General features: G+C 35.1%; 1 protein-coding gene across 2 annotated transcripts in view; it reads right to left on the reverse strand.

Moving 5' to 3' along the window:
- LOC128234050 (uncharacterized) overlaps positions 1–14,622 on the reverse strand; it is a 72,429-nt gene that overhangs the window by 49,304 nt on the left and 8,503 nt on the right. For both annotated transcript variants that reach the window (XM_052948008.1, XM_052948007.1), the window contains exons 14-27: positions 14,233–14,547; positions 13,726–13,930; positions 13,223–13,497; positions 12,866–13,085; positions 10,198–10,406; positions 8,727–8,925; positions 8,199–8,399; positions 7,640–7,885; positions 6,636–6,879; positions 5,986–6,155; positions 5,577–5,738; positions 4,376–4,504; positions 918–1,037; positions 71–202 (exon numbers count right to left, since the gene is read on the reverse strand). In XM_052948008.1, coding sequence (XP_052803968.1) covers positions 71–202; positions 918–1,037; positions 4,376–4,504; positions 5,577–5,738; positions 5,986–6,155; positions 6,636–6,879; positions 7,640–7,885; positions 8,199–8,399; positions 8,727–8,925; positions 10,198–10,406; positions 12,866–13,085; positions 13,223–13,497; positions 13,726–13,930; positions 14,233–14,547 — 2,827 coding nt within the window. The remainder of the gene's footprint in view (positions 1–70; positions 203–917; positions 1,038–4,375; positions 4,505–5,576; positions 5,739–5,985; positions 6,156–6,635; positions 6,880–7,639; positions 7,886–8,198; positions 8,400–8,726; positions 8,926–10,197; positions 10,407–12,865; positions 13,086–13,222; positions 13,498–13,725; positions 13,931–14,232; positions 14,548–14,622) is intronic.

The following is a 14,622-nucleotide window of genomic DNA, read 5'->3' on the forward strand; positions in this document are numbered from 1 at the left end:
TATATTGCTCGTACTTCAACGGGATAACTTGCGAACACATTACTTGAATTGCAGCAATGAACAGTTTTACCTGTACAAGTGTTATTTTCTGCTATGAGGCTATATCCTGCGTTACAGAAGCACCTTGCATTGCTGTCGGCGTTCGTCGTGCACCCAACTGCACCGCTACAGTCGGTTGCATTACATGCATCAGGGGGAGTCACTGTTGACACAAAATGTAAAAAAATAAAAATATAAAAAATAATATACCCCAATGCATGTTTTGCACAGCTGCACAGTTAACATGTGTATTTTCCGAATGATTTACAGGCAATGATATTGATGCTGTATTTTATAATAATCAACGTTAAGCATGCTCAAACACACGTTTCCATAAAAGGATAAAGTAAAATAACATTGAGTACATGTACAAATTTCGTGTGGTAACAGTGTAAACTAAATAAAGAGTTGAAAGTATTGTTAGCAACAGCTGTACGCAGTCAGTAGTGCTAATATATATAAGCCTTCAGTAAAAGATTGGTAGTGCTTATATAAATTAAGTAAACATTTAGTACACTTTTGGTATTGTTCAAATAAGAAGAGCATACCTTAAGTACAAGATCGGTTATGCTTATAGTAGTTTAGCTTGCTCTCAGTACCCGATTCGTTATGCTTATTTAATTAGAGCATATAGTAAAATATTTTTCATGTTTAGGTAATACGAGTATACACCTTATGTACAAACTTGGTTATGCTTATATTATTTAAGCTTTCCTTCAGAACACGATTCGTTATGCTTATGTAATGAGAGCATAAAGTTTAGGATTGGTTATGCTTAGGTAATTAAAGCATACCTTGCGATCACGATTGGTAATACTCGTATCATTTTACCATATGCTCAGTACATGATATGATGTACTAATATAATAAAAACATACCTGCAGTACACGCAGAGCCCGACAGGATGAACCCCGTGAAACAACTGCATGCGAAGGAACCAGCTGTGTTTTCACAGATTTGATCACATCCAGATGTAGCCTCGTTACACTCATTTATATCTGAAACATATTTCCATCTCCTTTATTTTTATTTTGTTCAATAAATCATTTGGTCAAATGCTCAGTGATAAAATCTTTATAGTTCTAAATTCGAAAAAACAACACTTATATCACAAATAAAGATAAGACTAAACTAAGGTTGTCGATTGTGTACCGATATATGCGGTCGCTGAAACGTCTCGATTTAAATTGTTTCGAGTAACCACTAGTATGTATTGTATTAGTGTTGCATGTGATATGATCAACCACATGGCGGACATAAATAATTTGACTGATATGTCTATGTCATAACATGTTTTCTTGTTTGCAAATTAAATTATAATGCACGTATGATCCTATGTTGACATGTGTCATCTACGTATGCTGGTTGGTACATACACTTGTCGGTTCAACCTCCCGTTATCACTTAAGGACCCCGATCCACAAATGTGTGCATATAAGTTCAGCCTTCCGTTATTAATTAAGGAATCCGACCCACAAATATGTGCATTTAAGTTTAGCCTTCCGTTATTACCTAATGAAGACATTTTTTTCTAGAAATATTATTTGGAAAATGATTTATTTTTCATTTGATAACAAAAGAACACGCATTGAACAAATAATAAAAAAACAAATTCAAGTTGACACAGTTTTTACTACGGTTCGTCTGCAACAACTGTCAAAACAAACATGGCTGATGATTCTGAGACTTTCTAGGACAAATGTACGATCCACTATCGGATTCAGACAATGATTATCTTACAACGATATGATTAGGCGATATCTTCATTTAAATACATGAAATGATTGGAGTCTGCCTAAGTGTCATGTATTTTCGAGAGTTCGAACAAACGTCTTAATATTGACAATTCGAGAAGACTAGCACATCACAACACTTCAATATCTTTGCGAAAGTAAAAAGACAACAAAAAATACAATTTTGACGCTATAATTACCTTGAACTGGAAGTTATTCATTAAATCACCATGACCACATTTTTTCATGCCCTCTCACATGGGTCATGCATATGTAAAAAATCAGTTTAAATGTATCGAAAGTTCCCTTGATTAAAATTAACATATTACAATAAAAATCATTATTACCTCCACATATTTTACAGAAACTACAAAAAAATATTAAAAAAATATATTTGATTATGTATTTCTTTGTGCAAATTACTTATGGAATATTTATTATGCGGAGGATAAAAAGAACGCCCAGCTAGAATACCAAGGTTGACAAGTGCTCTTACCATTTACATTCGCTCTTCACGTTTTGTTCCCCTTTGTTGTAATTAAAGACTTATTCTCAAACACTATTAGGTCGAAAAAATAAACAAATAAAAAGAGAAAATGTAAAAATAAGTATTGATTCTTATTTTTTGTGCGTGCATGCAGTATGAACGCTCGGCCGCGATTTTGCATATTTTGTAAAAACCGCTTGCGCGGTTTATGCATATGCAAAATCGCGGCCGAGCGTTCATACTGCTTGAACGCACAAAAAATAAGAATCAATCCTTAAATTAATCCAACCCACAAATATGTGAATATATATGTTCAGCCTTCCGTTATTACTTAAGGAATCCGATTCACAAATTTGTGCACAGAAGTTCAGCCTTTTGTTCTAACTTAAGGAATCCGACCGACAAATATGTGCATATAAGTTTAGCCTTCCGTTATTACTTAAGGAATCAGATCCACAAATGTGTGCATATAAGTTCAGCCTTCCGTTATTACTAAAGGAATCCGACCCACAAATATGTGCATATATGTTCAGCCTTCCATTATCACTTAAGGAATCAGATCCACAAATATGTGCATATAAGTTCAGCCTTCCGTTATAACTTAAGGAATCCGACCCACAAATACGTACATAAAAGTTCAGCCTTCCGTTATAACTTATTGAATTCGCCCCACAAATATGTGAATATAAGTTCAGCCTTCCGTTATTTCTTAAGGAATCCGACCCACAAATATGTGCATATTAGTTCAGCCTTCCGTATTTACTTAAGGAATCCGACCTACAAATATGTGCATATAAGTTCAGCCTTCCGTATTTACTTAAGGAATCCGACCAACAAATATGTGAATATAAGTTCAGCCTTCCGTTATTACTTAAGGAATCCGACCAACAAATATGTGCATATAAGTTCAGCCTTCCGTTATTACTTAAGGAATCCGACCAACAAATATGTGCATATAGGTTCAGCCTTCCGTTATTACTTAAGGAATCCGACCAACAAATATGTGCATATAAGTTCAGCCTTCCGTATTTACTTAAGGAATCCGACCAACAAATATGTGAATATAAAAGTTCAGCTTTCCGTCATTACTTAAGGAATCCGACCAACAGATATGTGCATATAGGTTCAGCCTTCCGTTATTACTTAAGGAATCCGACCAACAAATATGTGCATATAAGTTCAGCCTTCCGTATTTACTTAAGGAATCACACCCACAAATATGTGCATATAAGTTCAGCCTTCCGTTATTACTTAAGGAATCCGACCCACAAATATGTGCATATAAGTTCAGCCTTCCGTTATTACTAAAGGAATCCGACCCACAAATATGTGCATATAAGTTCAGCCTTCCATTATTACTTAAGGACCCGGACCCACACATTTGTGCATATAAGTTCAGCCTTCCGTTATTGCTTAATGAATTCGACCAACAAATATGTGCATATAAGTTCAGCCTTCCATTTTTACTTAAGGAATCCGACCAACAAATATGTGCTTATAAGTTCAGCCTTCCGTTATTACTTAATGAATTCGACCCACAAATATATGCATATTAATTTGCCTTCCGTTATGACTTAAGGACCCCGACCTCCAAATGAGTTGTTTTGTGAGAGCTCAAATAATCATAATGTTAAATGTTGTTGCCTGAAGATCCCATGATAGTGTTATCATTTCAACGGGTATTGTTTGTTGTATGATAATAACTAAAGGTTCAGTTAACATAAAGTTGTTGTAGTTTTTTTTTTTTTTTTGTGTTCAACAAAACATGGACGGTGACAACGTTGAAGGCAAAAAAGCTTTGTTTTGTATGTAACTGTCTATTTTTTACGTCTTTTAAAAAAACAAACATATTCATGCCAAAATAACATGGGTCATTAGACATCCAAAATTCCCATTTGTGGGTTGTATACCATTGTGGGTTGTATACCTTAAGTAACAAGGTAAGGCTGACTTTAGCAGATTTACTGATTCACATGTATCTTGGAACACCAACTTTAAAACGGTTTACTCGCTTAAAATATTTAACATAAACAAAGATAACCATAATTTTCTTTTTCTTCTTGTCTCATGGCTTCTGGTAATAAATGATACTCAAATTGCAGCTGCTTGAACTTACCAAGGCAAACTGTTTTATTTGAAGTTGAAAGCCTAAAGCCCGCATTACACGTGCAGTAGTAACCCCCGGGCGTATTGGTGCAAACACTGTTGGAATCACACGGAGTGGTGGTATTACACTCGTCAATATCTGGAAATAAGGTGAACGTTATACTTTTTTGATACCTTTCATTAATACATTGCAAAAAAACATTCACGTCCTATCATAAGGGCATCGTTCACAATTGTTATGAATCTGCCCAGTTTTCATTGTTCACTGTTATCATAGTTTAACTCAAATATAATTAATTATAGTGAAATTTACCTTTAAAATGTTTTGTAATTCATTAACAGCTTTATTGTTTTTCATCAAAATGATCACATTATTTTATAAGTCATGTATGTTGATCTGGATTTAAATGAGGTAGTTGATGTGCATTAAACATTTATAAGCCATACTTAAGCAATATAACACAGTTGTTCGGGTTATATGAAATTAAAAGGACCGACAAGACTTCCGCCCAGAAGGTATATATGGACCTTCAGGTGTTGACTGGTCGGTCCAACAAATGCGATTTGACCTAAAGTTATATTTCATATATTGTTTATAACAAACATTTTATATAAATATTGAATATTTTAAAGCGCTTTTGATGTGATTTATTGATCAAAGCATATAATACACAAATCAGCGGTCCATAAAATAAAGTTTGACAGGTCCGGACCGCCAAAGGTATTTTAAAGACCGATGACGCCATAAAACTGGATTATTATTTAAATATAGTAATATATCGAGCGTTCGACGTCATACATACAAAAAGGTACACATTTATGTAAGGTATAACATGTTTAAATATAAAATGGACCATAGTCCTCAGAAATCCCCAAACTAACTATTCAACGTATATCAATGGTCAGTCATGTAGTATGGAGCTTAAAGAGTATGTATTGATTTTCATTGTGATGGGAACTGTAGTAAATATATTGTAGGTTTTCTGGGAATTAAAGAATCGCTCCCTTATCCTTGCCACAACACAATATTTTTTACGAAATATGTGTTTTATATAATACATCTTTATTCAATAGCTTTAATAGGGAAATGTGCGCCTATAATAAGATGTAATGATAATCTTTAAAACTGTGCAGGTTCTCAATAATACACCTTTGGAAAATTACATAGTCAATGTCAATTTGCTTTATCACTTTCGTATTTTGAAGCCTACCTTCACATTTTGTTCCTACGACAGCGTATCCATCCGGACAATCACTGCAGTTATACGCCTCTCCATTCTCTGTGTGATCGGCAGCAAGAACATCCGAGCAATTCTGACCAAGAGCACAAGGGTCGGATGCACAACCGTTAAAATCCGTTTCGCAGTCATTCCCTACAATTTAATTTATCGTTATTATACGTTTATTGAAATAACCAGTTAGCATTTAAAACTTGCACTTGTTAATGTAACAGATATTAATAATTCACGGATTTATAACGTTTTTGTTTTATGTATAATTACAAATACAATTTAATGCGATCAGAAAGCAGTAGGACGCTCATTATGAACGCCATTAAACATGGTTTTAATTGATACGAAAGAAAGTAGTGTTTAAATAACCATATCGTAAGCTTGGTACCTTCCCAATTTAAAGGGCATTCGCACACGGCAATTCGGAAGCTATCTGTTCCCTCTCCTTCTCTGTGACTATTGTAATTACACTGGCCGTTTCCAGTACAACCATTGCAGTAGATGATTGTGACCTCAATTTCTGAGGAGGTTACGTTTTTGTCATCACGAACAAAGACGCTAAATTGAAAATAGTATTGATCAGATATTATGTTAAACTTTGAAGTTGCAAGAAATTGCATGGACGAAATGCTGCATCAAAACTGACGATATTGCGTCAGAGGAAATAAAACATGTCTGTCTGGCTTCGTTGCATGAAAATAAGACATTTAAAATAGACCAACTTTATGCTCATGTATATCACTAACACGCAATACAAATCTAAACAACGGTAGTCCTCTTGCACTCCAGTGCAATACGGCCGTTTTTCACTGTGCTGACGGTACTTCTCATCAAGTATCAGTGCGCGATGTTTAAATGACGTCATAATTTAAAATTGTCATTCGAATGAAAAAGAAAACATTTATAATGAAATCATGTGTCTTTTATGTGGTTTAAACCAGTTGAAATGTAAATGATTGAACTGACTGGTAATCGATCTAGGAAATATAATAATAAAAACAATATGTTATTTTTAATACAGTATATATTATCGCAAACCTGACTTTCACGACATCAATGCTACTTAAGGTAAACTTTATTTCCTTCCCATTTCCTGAGGCAGGATCCGAAAATGTTGCTACGTTGTCAGTATTGTCAGCAAACTCATATGTAATTGTTCCGTCATCCTCTCCGTTTACTATGAAACTAGCTTCTGTGTCCTTTTCAACGTGTAAAAAGTGCTGGCCGGTTTCATCATTTGTTGTAAGTCCTGATACAACTGTTATATTTGGTACCACGTTACCTGCAAAGAGAAAAATATTCGAAATTAACCATTCTTTAAGTGACAAGTCTTATCTAAAATTAATACAAACATTCTTTAAGAGTGATAAACCTTTAACTACTCATTTAATAATTAATTCATTGATAATATTAATTACTGATAAAAAATATTCTAACCGTGAATTTTAAAAAGCTGAAAACGCATAGATATTAAACGATTGGTGAGTGCTAAAAAGATTTCTTGCAACCTACTAACGTCTCATAAGGTAGAAACCCTTTTTTTTCAAATTAAACACGGTTTCCTTCATAAGAACCATTGTTATCGACATAGATTCATCCGTTTTAGTACATTTAACAATTGTATTAATTGTGGTTGATCTTATTTGGGATTAAGAGTGCATCTCTAAAACTGGCTATAATTTTTAATTCCATTCATTGTTAATAAAAAAAACAACACCATGAACGCTTATCATTTCGGGGAAGATCATGAAAGCATTTTAAGCTTATCAGAAGAATCTGTTTTCGCACAAGTAAGAACTGCAAAAATTAACCGATAAAATACCATAGTTTTTTGTCGTGTAAGTCTAAAATTAACTTATGACTGCCAATTCATTTTTGAAGAGTATTTTTGGAGAGGCACAAACAACTTCCAAGTATGACATTAGTAGTAATGTTTTGATTGAAAGTGTCCATTGACAGTTAGACAGTTATTTCGGATTATTTGATTCGGACTGGGTCATACTGAGATTGTTTTATGAATAGATGCAAATTTCAGTTCTTACTTGCGTCTGCAATTGCTTCATCTGCTAATTCCTCAGTACTTCCGGTTTGCAATGCGAGTTGTCTGTCCCCGGTAAACACAAAATCAAACATACACTGGATATTTCCATTGCATGTTGTATTCGCCTCTTGTACCATGGTTTGATTCGCTTTCTCCAAAAACTGCGGTGTAAACTCCGGATGAGAAAAATCACTGTGTGTAATCCCTTCATCATATTTGAATATGGACTCTGTTTCAGTCGTCATCCCTTAGAATTAAGAAATAATTACATATTATACAAGGAACTCCATCGACAAGTCCATCGAAGAGATGACCTAGTTACAGGACAAGGAACTATGAGTATAAATAACAACCACACAATACATCTAATAACTTTGTGAATAAATATTCGTATCAGTTAGAACAACAATTCAACATTTTGGCTGAGAAAAGTAAAGAGCTCTTGGCTGGTTTTGTTTCAACTTAGCATAAATTGTTTAATTCGAATAACTGTATAGAAAAACATGCAGGTCAAACGTTACACATGCAGAATACAGTGGTTAGGCAGAATTTACACCTACATGTCTGTCCAAACGCCTGGAATATGTTACTTTCAGATGTGTCTGTAATCGGCCCACTTCCCTCTCTAGGCACAAGATCATCATCTGGATCATCGTTGTAATTGCCCAGAAGACCCACTGCGTCTTTGTTCTTCAAATCGGCGTTCATACTTATACCCATCTGAAGAAGCCTTGAGCCAAGTGTAACGTTGAAAGTGACGCCTGAAATAATGGTGAAAAGGCAAACAAATTTATATAAATTTCATAATGATTGTTGCCATTATGAACTGTCGTTGTAAATATTTTTATCTATATAACTAGAATTATGATTTTAGACATGGCGCCATAATGAATAGCGTTGTAACTTGAAGGATTTCTGTCAATATTAGAATCTCCGTACCGACCACACACACATGTGTTTCCTTCAAATATCTAAATTATCGTACATATTGGTATTGCTATATTAACATACCTTATAGAACTCCTGATTACCGCTAAACCGACGCGTAATAGGATAAAATATCACAATATTTCATAAAAACAACTCACCTAAATCGGACAAAACAATCGAAATTCTGGTTTTTATTGCCCCCGAGTCATTTCGGGACACAGACACTATAATGCCTTCGTAGTTTCTTATCACTATTTCTGCAGTTTCATTGTTGTACGTGTCCGTAAAATCGGACCAGCTACTTTTGTTGTTGCCAACGAACAGCAAAATTCCTGTTTTGGCTGCATTGAGTTCCGCCTGAAAATTGAACAATCAACTATTTGAAATAGGAATGACGAGAAAATACGCTTCTCATGCGTTTGTGAAGAAAACGTTCTCCAATGTGTTTTTCAATGTTATTGTTTACTTCGAATTCAACAGTGGCACATAGGCGACATTCGCAACACTTTATGTATATTGTTGAAAAAGTAATGGAAACAAATTCACAAGTTGTTAACCATAACATAAAAAGTAGCAACAACTTTTTAAATTGTGGCCAAAACTTAGTAACTTGTGGCCACAAATTATTGAATGAAGGCCACGACTTAGATAAGTCCATCAAAACGGCCGCTTTATGGTAAAAACATGGTGTCTGGACTTACCGAAATACGAAGACAATTGCCACAAAACGCAAGAAAGTTACCGAACAGTTTTTTCTGTCATTTATGTTTCAATATTCATCAATTATTCCCATTTATTTATCAAAAATTGGCCTTGTACTAAAACACTACACAAAGAAGAAATAATTAATTGTTCTCATAAGAATTTCGCTAATTTAGCAATACGATTCAACAGTTATGGCTATGGTGGCCACATCTTGTTTACGGATGTTTTGATTTCATTCGCCAATCATCGATGTTGCATGATTCTGAATGCGTCAAGAATGGTCGATCGAGTTGACAACAACGTCAACAACAAAACGAGCGTCACAGTACTCTCTTCGTCTTTTTATATTGAGGTCACAAGTTACTAAGTTGTGGTCACAACATAAATAAAGTGTTGTCAATGGATGTCACCTCTGTGCCAACGTATGTTTAATTGCACACATTTTATAAAAAAAACACATCAATTTACTATAATGGTTTGCATTTATACTCCAAATAATATCAGTTTACGCACGATAGAATTGCACGGCTTGATTACATTATAAATAAAATATTTTAAAGATCGAAAGTTTGAATAAAACAAATGGGATTCAGATTGGATTAAAAATATCATTTAGGTTTTAGAGCTCGTTTCATGTATTCAATCCCTTCAAGATCACTGTTCGGTGTTTGAATTGGACGTGTTTCAGATTGTTATAGCGGTTAGTTCTCGACGGGGTACATTATAAGTGTATGCAACAAAATGCATAATTAGGTTTTATCTTTATGCATGGTTGTGTCTAACTCATTTGACTTTATTGATCAAAACAAAACGAAATAATTTCTGTACATATAAAAGATATCAGCCTTTATATTAAAAGTAGTTAAGTCCAAACATATTGCTAATAAAGCCACATAATATTTGCAGAAACGAATCTTAATTTACCTGAGCCCAAACTTCATCTCCTTGAACAGCAAACCCGGAAAACACCGTCGCTTCTGATGGGTTGCCATCTGCCTTAACGGCACGATCTGTTCTGCTCTGTATGGTCAAATTTGATGAAGGGATATTAAGCAACTGGTATTCACCGTGGCCGTTAAATGTATAGCCTTTTCCATCTAATGTATTAATATGGGGATCACCAGAACCACGAGCTGAAGAAAACGGTTGACAATTGCGTCAATATAATTATAGACATGGTTATAACAGTTTTCTTAAATAATCGAAACGTGATGTTTGAGGCACTATGTCAGGTTGACGGCAATATGCCAGGTTTATGGCACTATGTCCGGTTTACGAAAATATGCCAGGTTTATGGCTCTATGCCAGATTTAGCATTATAACAGGGTTATGGGAACAAGTCAGGTTTTTGGCAATATGCCAGGTTGATGGCCCTATGTCATTTTTACGGCAATATGTCAGGGTTATGGCACTAAGTTAGGTTTATGGCAATATACCAGGTTTATGGCTCTATATCAGTTTTACGGCAATATGTCAGGGTTATGGCACTATGTCAGGGTTACGGCATAATGTCAGGTTTACGGCACTAAGTCAGTGTTATGGAACACTTCCAGGTACATGGTACTATGATAGAGTTATAGCACTAAGCCAGGTCTATGGTACAATGTCAGCTCCCCTATGTCAGGTTTATGGCACTATGTCAGGTACATGGCACTATGCCAGGGTTATGGACTATGTCAGGTTGATGGTACTATGTCGGGTTAACGGTACTATGTCAGGCTTTTGACATTATGTCAGGATTATTGCAGCTTGTCAAGTGCATTACACAATGACAGGTTTATTGAACTATGTCAGACTTATGCCATTAGGTCAGGATTGTGGCACTATGACAGGTTAACAGCACTTTGTAAGGTTTTTGGCACTATGTCAGGTTTATGGCACTAAACCAGGTTTATGCCACTATATCAAGTTTATTTGCATCATGTCAGGGTTATGGCATTAGGTCAGGGTTATGGCATCATGTCAGGGCTATGGCATCATATCAGGGTTATGGCATCATATCAGGGTAATGGCACTATGCCATGGTTATGGTATTATATCAGGGTTAGTGCTCTATGTCAGGATTACAGCACTGTGCCAGGGTTGTGGTACAATGACAGGTTTGTGGACTTTGTCAGGTTAATAACACAATGTCAGGTTTATGACATTATGTCAGGTACATGACATATCAATAATTAACATTTACATTCTCTTATTGGAGGGAGATCCTGAATTAACATTTAGTAAAGAAGATTCCTTATAGACTATCACATTCTGGAAGATCCTTAATACACAATACGAATCTGGGAGTGAGATCTCTAATAAACAAATACATTATGGGAATAATAACTTCTAGAATAGATAACCTTTATAAACAAATATTTACTCCTCAAGTTACATTTCTTAAATGAACTTGCTTTCGGCAATCGCGGTTATCATCCGATGAACGCAACACATTCGGATGCCACATAACAATAAACTTGAAAATTGTTGATCTTGTTATTATTTGTTTATGTCAGCAGGTCTCGTAAAAATAAATCAACATTTTAGGAAGTGTAGAGATGTTAAATGTTTTGTTATCATTTGGGTTTCATTTTTAGGTTTGAAAGTGATTTCAAGTGGTTGATTTTTCCTGCGTTACTGTAACGTCATTTGATCATATGTTTCCGGTTAGAGTCGGGTCGATCTATTTACTGAATGGGTGGGAAAGAATTACTGTAAGGTTTTCTTAAATGAAATGAATTATATTTTTAACAATTCTTCAATTAAATAATGAACTATTGAAGTCATTATCGGGGATTTGAATGCAATTGCGCTAATCACACTTCAGACTCCACACACTTTAACCACCCCAACTGCGTTCATACCCCGATAATGACATCAATCCCGCAATGCATTTCTTAAATAAAATCTGGCAGGGATGTGCTTAATAAACAAGTATATTCTGTGAGTGAGGATTACAATCTGGAATGGCAATTCTTAACAAACATTTGGGAGGGAAATCCCGAATAAAATAATACATTTTGGGAGTGAGAATCTATTCTAGGGTAGATATCCTACAGTAATACATTCTGGGAGGGAGAGTCTTAAGTTAACAATTACATTCTGGGAGGGAGATTCATAATCAACAAATACATTCTGGGAGGGAGAATTCATTTCTGAGACAGAGATCCTTAATAAACAAATATATGCTTGAAGGGAGAATAACATTCTGGGACATAGATTCTTCATAAACGAATACATTCTGACAGATAGATCATTAATAAACTTTAACATTCTGGGAGGAAGATTTTTTAAAAAGAGTTTTTTTTCTGGAAGGTGTAAGAATACTTAATATGCTAACATAACGTGAATTACTTAAATTGCACACAAGGTAGAGCAAGGTAAAGTTTCACAAAAGGCCCGATGACAGAGTCGAGTTAAAATATGTATTTTTACAATTATGGTGAATATTCTTTAATTGCTTTTGTGGCATGTAAATATCGTATAATTTCTGTTTTAGTACAGTACCTCCATCATGCCGTGTATTCTTTACCAAAATAATCGATCAGAATAAAATGAAAGAAAATAGTTATGACAATAAACGCAGTAATATGAGTGTTGCATTACTGACCTCTCAAAGTAAATGGCGACCTTGTATAACACGATTGAGGTACAGGCCTTACGTCCCAATACTTTTCGCAAAGATCGGCATAATCGCAGCAAACACGTTTATAGTACGTGTTCTCGATTGCATAACTTCGACGATCAACAAATGGGCTGTATCTTGTAAATGTGCCAGCCCATTTTCCTGAGCCGATAAAAGACCATGTGCGCCAGTTATATGCACAGTTCTGAAAACAAGAACAAATCTCAAAACACAGACTTCATAAAAAAGGATGTTTTGAAAAAAAAACTGCATTTATCCCTTCTGTATTATTTCGTTTTGGCGATCTTATGAATACACAGTAATACAGGAACAACATGTCACCTTTCCGTTCGGATAGAAGACAGACCTCCGACTTGTAATAAATGGAACGATGATGACCTCATATCCGTTTTGCCACTCATAATCCCATAAACTAAACCGCGGATCCCACCAAATGAACTCGAAAAAGCAAGGACATAGTGGCATTCGGTTTAATTGATTAATATAATTTTGTCTTTGGCCAGATTCTTTTTTATGCCATGCAAGACATTCTAATCTACTATTTTGTAGAGCCGCTTTATCTGCTGAAACGTCATATGTTGCCCCACCGATGCAACCTGGGAAATACATATACAACAAACTATTATTAGCACCATCCGCTATTATATAGCCTATACAACATAACCTTTATCATATTAAACAGATATTCAACTGATATGTTAAGTTTCAGGATTGCACAACGTTTTGAAAGTGAAACGAGTTGTATTGTTTTTAGAAAATAATTTTTCAACATATTTACGAGTGGTATATCATAAGTAAAGCTCATTAAATATGACACAACACACCTGAAGCACCAAGTTCCAAATTTTCATCCGGTCGGCGTAAAAATGAGCCATCAGTCGAAGTGTCAAATTCCCCGAACGCATAGCCATCGTTGATATACCCTATAAATTGATCACCATTTTCGAATTTCATACCACCTGACTGGTAAGAGTAAAGTGCATACGCATGGGTACCGTCCGTGGTGTAGATAGCTTGAAATGTCACTGTCTGTTGGGAAAATATAACTTCCGATTAGTATGGATAAAATAAATCTTTGTTCAAATCATGCGTAATAATTTATGTGACATGTGTATCACAATGCCTGAGTGATGATTTAATGAAATGCGTTCCCAAGTTATGCAAAGCGTCGTAAAACTTATCTTAAGGATATAGATCGTGGAGTTAACATGGAAGTTAGGTGAAGTGTATTTTATAATGTCGTTACATTATTCCATACTAGTATTTCTAATATATTTTATTTGCTGTCACAAGCAAAATTATCAGTACAATTAAAAATAATTTCTACATACCTCTGCAGTAGGGCCACCAAATCGGGGAATTTGATCCCACGTGGCTTTGACAATGTACTGTGGCAGGAAGTTCGTGGTGTTATACTGAGCTTCAACTAAAGCCTTTACTTTAGAATAAACTGTCTGGTTGACATCGGAGCTGAGGCTATCGTAAACTTGGTAAAATACATCTCCGGCGCTATAAGGATTTAAGTCAGTAAAATAAGGAGCAAGACAAAACGACCCCGTAAACTCTGAGTTTACTACTCTATTTCTTTGCGGTATTGTATATCCTTCGTACTTCCGACCAAAACACATAAGTCCATTTGGACAAATCTGGAATGAAATAAGGCATCATCTAAAAAATAGACACTGCTGATAGTGAATGATAATTAATAGTATAACATTTTT

This window comes from Mya arenaria, chromosome 5 (genome assembly GCF_026914265.1).
Source record: "Mya arenaria isolate MELC-2E11 chromosome 5, ASM2691426v1".
NCBI lineage: Eukaryota > Metazoa > Mollusca > Bivalvia > Myida > Myidae > Mya > Mya arenaria.